General features: G+C 44.7%; 1 protein-coding gene across 1 annotated transcript; it reads left to right on the top strand.

Annotated features, from left to right (window-relative positions):
• The first annotated feature begins 509 nt into the window (after positions 1-509).
• On the top strand, positions 510-9,303 carry LOC108791442 (zona pellucida sperm-binding protein 3-like). The gene is made up of 9 exons (XM_018561931.1): positions 510-707; positions 1,339-1,451; positions 2,464-2,567; positions 2,641-2,818; positions 2,921-3,041; positions 3,117-3,208; positions 4,036-4,175; positions 4,514-4,635; positions 9,289-9,303. Exons 1-9 carry the CDS (start codon positions 549-551, stop codon positions 9,301-9,303), a joined length of 1,044 nt encoding a protein of 347 aa, XP_018417433.1. The 5' UTR covers positions 510-548.
• Positions 9,304-9,481: the final 178 nt, after the last annotated feature.

Below are 9,481 nucleotides of genomic sequence, written 5' to 3' on the forward strand. Positions count from 1 at the left end.
AGGCAGATCGTAAGTTTTTTTAAGTACCTTACAACCATCGCAAGACAGAAGTCTTGCGATGGTTGTAAGGTGTGTGCCCAGCCTTGTGCTGAATGAGCCAGCCAACTGGGTGTGGTAATGATCTGCCCCAGCTGGGGGTATTAGTGGCTGCTGGGAGGGGTATAAATGGTAACTCTCTCTATCTCACTCCTTATGCTGTTCCTCTTGCAGACAGGATGGGCTTAAGGATGAGAAGCTGCTGTAGTTGGTTGTTGCTGCTTGCACTAGTTTATGGGCCAGGATTTGGCTGTGCTGGGGATGGTGTCTTAGCTAGACATAGTCGCCAGTCAGATTGGTGGAGGAACTACCAGAGGGCTGTGCCTGCCCAGGTTCCTTCTAGATGGGGTTCCAGAGAGCTTTATCGGGGCAGTAATGAGCCTGTGCTTGGGTTTGGGGCTTCCAGAGCTGGGGCTCAGTGGGGTTTATCTGCTGGACGTCCAGGTGTGATGCTCAGACAGCAACAACAGACTCTAAGTTCCCCTGTCAGTGTCCAGTGTGGAGAGGACACCATGGAGGTCAGTGTCAAGAGGGATTTGTATGGGAATGGAAAGCTAGTAAAATCCTCCGATCTGAGCCTGGGAGCCCAACAATGCAAGCCAAGCACCGAAAGTACTGACAACATGGTCATCTTCCAGATTGGTCTCCAGGACTGTGGCAACACTGCACAGGTAATTTTTTCTACACTTTAATGTTTGCACTTCATATCCTTGTGTTTAAAGTTCCATATTGTATGCAGGCCCGGATTCACCCACAAGGCCACCGAGGCCAGGCCTCAGGGTGGCAGGGCACTGAGGGGCGGCAGCGGTGTGGAGTCCCCCCGACGCCTGGAATATACAGTTCCGGGGGTAAGTTGCCTTCTACATTAGTCCTGCTTTGGGAAGGCAGGACTAAATGTAGTGTGGGGAATCCGCTCGTACATTCTCTGTTGATTTGGGGGGGAGGGGCGGATTCGGTTGACGGGGAGGGGGCGCATTGCGGGATCTGGCCTTGGGGCGGCAGGGACAGCTAATCTGGCCCTGATTGTATGTATTCCAGTAACTTCAGTGTTACCTATAGCAACAAGTGGAGCTTATTTTTAAACCTGTAATAAGATATGGGGTCTGCTATTTTTCTACATCAGGCTGTTAAGCTCAGTCACTGGCCTGGAGCTTGTGAACTGTAAAAAGTTAAGTACTTGCTGAATCTTTATTGGCATGATAGATGACTAGTCTTTGGAAATGGGTTAACAATGGCTGTGTCACATGTCTGTCATGTGTAGCGCTGCCAAATCAAAGTAACATTCTACTTTTCTGTGCACAGATGTCTCAAGATTGGGTGGTCTACACTTCCAGCCTGACCTACAGCCCAACCTCCTCCATTCCAATCGTCCGAACCAACCCAGCTGTGGTCCCCATAATGTGCTACTACTATCGGTGAGTCTACACAAGGGGGACAGGGCAGATCTAACGACATTGCATTCGTACTAGTCAATAGCTAAAGCTAAAAACATTGGGGAGAGTAGGGGACAGTTAAAATCCCAGTCAGGTTTTCTGCCATCTGACCCACTGAGCTTCCTCTTACATACTGCTCTAAACACAAGTGAGTACGTTCCATTCGATCTATATCACTGCAATAAGTGCCCATTAGGAAAATGCATCCGTGCCTTTTCTGGGGATCTCTTGGGATATATTAATGGATATTCCTCACTCAGGCCTAGTGAGTTGCTACTAAGCTTTTAAAGAACACTGACAGAAAAATGAAATGCAGCCTGTGCTGCACTGAATTATTCTGCATTGCTGTATAAAGTATTGCTAAGAGTTCTAGTCTCTACAGCTTGGAGTCAGTGGCAGATCTAACAGGATCGCATCTGCAGCCTGGCCATGGCACTCCACCACTGACTCCAAGCTGTAGAGAGACTACAAATCACAGCCCGAGCATGAGGAAGAGTGCCCCGGTGACAATCGCCATTGCCATAAAAAAAGGCCTACCAAAATCCTCAGCACCAGGCCTATGATGCTCATAGTCTGGCCCTAGTGGGACCTACCATCTTTAACATCTGGAATATCTCCACAATGTCCTGTTGGTAGTGCAGGTATTATAATGCTGTCAATACAGTCTTTAAACCACACTATGCTATGCATATGAAGTACGGGCTTCAGGCATGTTCTGATTTGCATCATTTTCAGGCAACAAGAATGGAGCCAGTGAAGACTGCCATTGTTCATGCTAATTGTGTCAATTAACTGCTGGAAAATGTAGTTCTGACCAGAGTTGCAACCCACTAAATAGCAGCTACCATACTGATTAAAACGTTCCCTTCAAGATGGTACTTTCCTTTTTAAAATGCAATATAGATCTGTGAAATTCCATGATTCTAGTTCATGACTGTGAAATTCCATGATTCTAGTTCATGACTTGTTACTAACACGTCTGTTCTCTGTATAGGCATGGTAATGTGAGCAGCAAGGCCATTAAGCCAACATGGCTTCCATTCAGCACCACTGTGTCCTCAGAAGAGAGGCTGTCCTTTTCTTTGCGCTTGATGGCTGGTGAGTTGAAGGAGGATAAGAAGAGGGGTAATGGGAGGTAGTTGGGACTTACTAATTTTTGTTATACCTGCAGAGGACTGGAGTGGCCCTAGAAGTTCTTCAGTCTTTCAGTTGGGCAATATTCTCTACATAGAGGCCTCTGTGGACACTCAGAACCATATTGGCCTGATCCTGTTTATTGACCGGTGTGTGGCCACCATATCGCCTGATGCTGGCTCTTCTCCTAATTATGACATCATTACAGACCATGGGTATGTTCTAATATCTGTGAGAAGGATCATTGCTCTAATAAAACACCAATGGTGGGGGGCTCATGCTAATGACCCCACTTTCTAACTGACCATCTTCTACAGGTGTCTGGTAGATGGAATGCAAGAAGACTCCTCTGCAGCCTTCATGACTCCAAGGGTCAAGCCAGACAACCTACGGTTCACAGTAGATGTCTTCAGATTCCTAGGAAATGATGCGTCTCTGGTGAGGATTTGAATTGGTTACAACGGATGGGATGCCTTGTAAGAACTGATAACCTATTAAAATCTTTCCCTTCAGATCTACATAACCTGTTACCTGAGAGCTGCTGCAGCCACCCAGGTCCCGGATTACATGAACAAGGCCTGTTCCTATAGCAAAGCCACAAATGGGTGAGAATGTATTAAAATGGTAGTCTGTGTCCATTGGTTGCTGTACCATAGCAACTGCATTTAGACCTCAAATGTGTAATAAAGGAATCTTTTGAACAAGAATTGTGCCTGAACCAATGATTTTACACTATTAGCTTTAGGAAAACACCATGTTGTTGTTCAAACAGCTGGAAATATTTAGTGGATGGTGCACAGGTAGCCTCTACTGTCTCCAAGGGTCTTTACTATTCCATGTACACTGGTTACGATGTTTGTTCTAGACAGCCAAGCAGTCACACCTGAGGTCCTCAGGTAGCAGCATAGTCAGCATTATGGGTATGGTGCCTTGCATATGCTCCTTGGTCCCAAAGGGTATTTGTTCCAAATTCCCACCAGCATGATCCGGATTCCCCCCCCCCCCTTTTAAAATGATAAACTGTGCTGACCCCTGGCAATCCCATCGCTCAGACACCTTATCTTGCCAAAATGAGATGGTGGGACCCAAGTGCAACTACAAACTAGGTCACAGGGGCACTGCTTAGAGCATCACTTTTTAGGCAAGTAGAACATTATGTGCAGGAAGAGTAATGTCAATTGGGCTTGACAGTACCCTTCCATTCCAGACTGGAGTGCTTGAATGCATGTCTTAATAGAAGGAATGTAGCCTCAGATGTGATTCTATTGGGCACTTGTCACTGTACCTCTAGTGCACTTTCATCTGCTGGCAATGAGCTCCCAAACTCGTACCTTTATAACAAAAATGTCAATCCACTTTACAGCTGTGCAGTTAAATTTAAATGTTCATTCTGAAAATAGGTGTGATACTGACAATTGCTTGTCTTCTCTAGCTGGTCTGCAGTTGAGGGCCCCAGCGATATCTGCCAGTGTTGTCAGACAACAGGCACCTGCAGCAACCCTAATCTGATGACAGGAGGAAGGACCAGGTCTGGAAGACCGAGAGCATTTGGAAAGAGGGAAGCCTTGGATGGTGAGTTAACCTACAGCTGCTCTATACAGTAACAGTATGCCTGTAGGTGATCTCTAGATATGAATAAAGCAATATGGGATAATACTAAAAACCCAATGGCTGCTTTGTGCTTCCTATTGAAAATCGCTTGCTATATAATCTGACTGACTAGGAGTGGATGGCAATAAAAACCTGGGGTGGGGTTATAATCTCCCCCTTTCCTATTCTGTTCAACCCATTATAGGTCTATAATGGGGTTTTTACTTTGCACACTTAAGCTGAATTGACCTCTTAATTGCATGGAAGTGTACAGAAATCTATATGCCTCTTGACCACCTCCCAATGTTTTTCTCCTACAGAACCCCACATGGAAGGTGGAGAAAGTGTGACCACTCTGGGACCTCTGCTTGTGATTGGGCCAAAACAAAGTGATGTTGCACTTCAAATGACAAAGGAAGAGTCTGCCCCTGTGGAGCTCTGGGTATTGGTGGCCGTCGGATGTATTAGTCTTCTTGTTGTCCTTGTATGTACAGTGTCAATTGGGAAGTCTCTGAGAAAGCCACACAATGTGCTGTCTGTGGACAAATAAAATAATTCTCATTTAATCTGGTCTCCTATTTATAGATGCCATAATGTACTTGGATTTCCTGTAACATTGGGGTCTACTGAGGGATCTGTACATGGGTGTATTGTTGGGTTTCTCTAAAATGCTTATTGAAGGGAAATGTTACTCTTGTTTAATGGGGACAGAACATTAGGCTATTGGTTACATCTTGTAGAACCCTAAGAGTACTATGAAATATATCAAATGAGTATAATCTAGCAATCCAAAAAGAATGGGTTTAAAAAAAAACTTTCTGGTCTGTTGTCATTTGGTTGCCTCTGTGCTTACTACTTTACCCTGGTGATGGGCTAACATTTTTCCAGGAGGGGGGTGTATGAGGCCATTACTGTCTGTGACCTCATCATGTGAATTGTCCTAACGTCACAGGATGCAAGTGAGATATTCTCAATAACAGTGGCAGTCTAAACCTTCTATACAAAACTAGAGTTCTTACTGGGGACTGAATTTAAAATGAGCTTAATTGTGTAATGGTCTAAGCACATGTTGTGTATGGAAATCTTTTGGCCCACAAAATAAACATCAATGGTACATATTATTCAAGAAGTATATAAACAGAACTGCAGGAGCTGCAGTTCAATGCTAGTTGGAAAAGTACACCTTGAAGGGCTACAGAACACGCATACCTAGTTATGGAGCAGGTAGCTGTTTGTAGTCTTGGCATAGGCAGGCAATGCTGCCTTCATAGATGCAGTAGTGTCACCCTAGGGCGGAAAGCTATAAATGCATCAACTTGTGCTTACACTTCATAAATTTTTTAGATACAAATGTATACTTGTAGTATAAATGTAGTTGATGTCTTATTTATATAGTGCTGGTACCCTTCCACATCACCTAAAGTACAACTAAGAGCTTATGTATGACAATCTAAATTAGTACCAAGTCAGCTACTATGTGATGCATAAGCCTCATAGGAAACACACTTTCCTTTTACCTTCACTTACCACGCCAAATCCTCCATGTGTCTCACAAGCTCCCCTGTTCCACACTGCAGCTCACTGGGAGTGTTCCCTCTACAGAGGTGATGCTGTCAATCCAGAAGGCAGTGGGTGGGGCTAGGTATGGCCAGGTGATGATCAATAAGCTACAGGCTTAATCAGCAGTGGCTTTGCTGATAGCCTTGCCTCCTGCAACATCTCATTGTAATGCAAGCTGGCCCAGTCTACATGCTCTGAATTTTGAATGGTGCTCCAGCACATCTAAGCAAAGCAGCAAAATGCACTTTTAATTTTAGTGCACCCCAAGCAGCACTGTTTTCTGGAAGTACAGTGTCTCTACTACACCTAAAAGCCTCTGGGCCCAATCAGAGTGCTCTGGTATATTGAAGGGTCTCACCACATGCATGCCAATGTGCGATATTTCAGTTTACCACGCATTGAGTATAGGTGACCAATTAAATTTAAACACAGTTGCCAACATTTGGAAATGATTGAGTGACACCTTGAAGGAAGGAACACATGGGGTGCAGGGAAATAACTGAGGGAAGGGACACATGGGGTGCAGAGAAATAATTATAAGGGACATATTGAGGGAAGGGACACATGGGGTGTAGGGAAATAATTATAAGGGACACCTTGAAGGAAGGGACACACAAGGCCCAGGGAAATAATGATAAACACCTTGAAGGAAGGGACACATGGGGTGCAGTGAAATATACGGGACACCTTGAAGGAAGGGACACATGGGGTGCAGGGAAATAATTATAAGGGACACCTTGAAGGAAGGGCAAAATGTTTTCCTGGCACACTCACAAGCTAGCATGTAAAAAAACTTCTCACCACTAAGGTTAAAAACAGAGGTTTGGATACACATCTTCTGCACAAAATGTGACGGCCGCGCCAAGGCACCTCCTATATAGTGCGGTCCTAACTCTAAACTATCAGAGTCTCCATCTTGGAGCACATGGGGCAGAAGATAAAATTGGGGGCAGGTTTGTCAGGAGGAAGCCCAACCCCCCTTAAAGGCACAAAGACTCAAAGGATCCCGCACATTCCAATGGCAGCTGAGACCCCCATGCATCACTGCACCAAATCAGTCAAGCAGACTCTGATAGTTTAGAGTTAGGACCGCACTATAAAAGGTGCCTTGGTGCGGCTTTCACATTTTCTGCAGAAACGTGTATCCAAACCTCTGTTATTAACCTTAGTTGTGAGACAAGTTGTTTTACATGCTGGCTTGTGAGTGTGCCTGGAAAACTTTTTGCTGTTTGACTGTTTAAAGCCCATTCCGTGTGCACCTTGCTGTAAAGCTGGTGACGAATTGATGAGTGTGTTATGTGTTTTGCTTGACCTTGAAGGAAGGGACACATGGGGTGAAGGGAAATAGGAAGGACACCACTGAAGGATCAGTGAAGAAAAATTTGGCCACTAGCCGGGGCACATGGGATGCACGCAAAAGTGGCATGGCCATTAAAGTGAGGGTAGTTTCATGATATATGGTTTGCAGTGTAGGATCTTGGCTCCCTGCTGTGCTATTTGTTTAGGTAAAATAAGACATGGGGGTACACTGTAGAGGAAGTGTGAGTAAAATAATTCCAATCTTTGGTGACAGTGTATTAAAATAAGCCTCATTGTTGGTGTCAATGGGATGATAAAAGCCTATAGTTGGTGGGAGTAAAATAAGCCGATCATTGATGTCGGTGGGAGGTTGGTGCTGTCCCCATTATGAGGGGTTCAAACAATCTCTGCTCTGAGCTCTCTTCTCTGCACACCTGCTGTGGCCATAATGAGGGTTCCCACCATTCCTGTGCTGGGTCAATGACTCTAAACACCTGCGTATTCCCAGGTTTGTAGACTTGCCGCGGCCATTATGAAGAATTCCGTACATCCCTGAGCTGGGTTCCGGGGTCTGTACACCTGTTTTGCCCATTATGAGGGGCTCTCACTCTGCCTGTGCAATTTCTTTTTATATATTACCCAGAATGTGACAGGAGGAGCTGAGATCACACAAAGGTGGATGTGGACACCCAGAACTTCACTTTTGGATGGACTGACTTTAAGTAATATTAAACCAGACATTACAGCAAAGTAAGATCTAAGTGGCTCCCAGTGATAGAGCTCATTCAGAAAGCACAGCATGCATTTTACTGGATCAGTGTGCGTGCTGGGGTCCATGGAAATGAATGGTAACACAAAGGGCTCATTCACATGATGCATGCGTTACATAGTTACATAGTATTTGAGGTTGAATAAAGACATTAGTCCATCAAGTCCAACCTATTAGGATCTCATTCTAGGAGTACCTGTACCCCTGTATATTACCTGTACCCCTGTATATTACCTGTACCCCTGTATATTACGGTCCCTTAAGAAATCGTCCAAAAGTTTCTTGAACAATTCCACATTATTTGCTGAAATCACCGCCTGTGGCAGTGAGTTCCAGACCCTAACTGATCTTACTGTGAAGAACCCCCTTCGCCCCTTGTGCTGGATTTTTTTTTCCACCAATTTTAGGTGATGGCCTCTAGTTTTTGTAATGGAGTTAATTTTAAACAGTTTATCGCTAATGTTGCTGCCACCATTGAACATTTTGTACATGGAGATCATATCCCCCATCAATCTCCTCACCTCCAATGTGAACATGTTTAAATTTAGTAGCCTTGTCTTGTAACTCTGGACTTTTTTCAACTCAAGGACATCTTTTCTTAGTACTGGTGACTTGATAATAAGGATGTGCGATGGTTTGGTGCAAGTCCACAGCTCGTCTGAGTTTCCCCAACATTAGTTGACATGCATTACCCTGTATATGGCATGATGACATACATTGCATAGTCTGAATACATTTTCAACGAACCCCAGACACAGGCCAATGGACCGGAAGACAATTTTTTTTGCAACATAGGTGTTGCCTGTTGAGTTCCTTTATGGACATCATTGAGTGTGCGCCCCATAACGCATACAACACATTGTTGCAATAGGCTCTGAAACAGGCGCAAAACAGTATAAATGAGCATTAAGACTAGAGCGGATGTCTCCAAACTACAATCCGTGGGCCCCATGTGGCATGCTACAAGATATTATCTAGCCCACAGTGACCTCCAGCTGGCTGGCAGTGTATGTGGTGGTGCTCTGCTGGTTATTCCTAGATGTAAGGGAGGATTATGCATTCTTGTCATTTTTATTCATTTGTTAATAAAACTGATAATTTTTTTCCCATGAATAGTTGTAAAATATACAATGTGGCCCTTGTACTGAAATGTTTGGAGACCCCAGGAGACGATTGCATGTTATTTTTTGTTGCATTAAGGCCCCCCATTGAAATGAATGATTTTATTAACAGAATTGAGCTAATAAAATTCCCCTGTGTAGCTCCAGTGAGGTGAATTCCAGCACGTGGTTACATCTCACAGCAGCAACAGATTCAAATCAACCATGTAATCTTCCCCCTAATGCTGAATGAGCCAGCCATCTGGGTGTGGTAATAATCTGCCCCAGGTGGGGGTATTAGTGGCTGCTGGGAGGGGTATAAATGGTAACTCTCTCTAACTCACTCCTTATGCTATTCCTCTTGCAGACAGAATGGGCTTAAGAATGAGGAGCTACTGTAGTTGGTTGTTGCTGCTTGTGCTGGTTTATGGGTCAGGATTGGGCTGTGCTGGAGATGGCGTCTTAGCTAGACATAGTCGCCAGTCAGATTGGTGGAGGAACTACCAGCGGGCTGTGCCTGCCCAGGTGCCTTCTAGATGGGGTTCCAGAGAGCTTTATTG

This window comes from Nanorana parkeri, unplaced genomic scaffold, assembly GCF_000935625.1.
Source record: "Nanorana parkeri isolate BGI_ZX_2015 unplaced genomic scaffold, ASM93562v1 scaffold551, whole genome shotgun sequence".
Classification (NCBI taxonomy): domain Eukaryota; kingdom Metazoa; phylum Chordata; class Amphibia; order Anura; family Dicroglossidae; genus Nanorana; species Nanorana parkeri.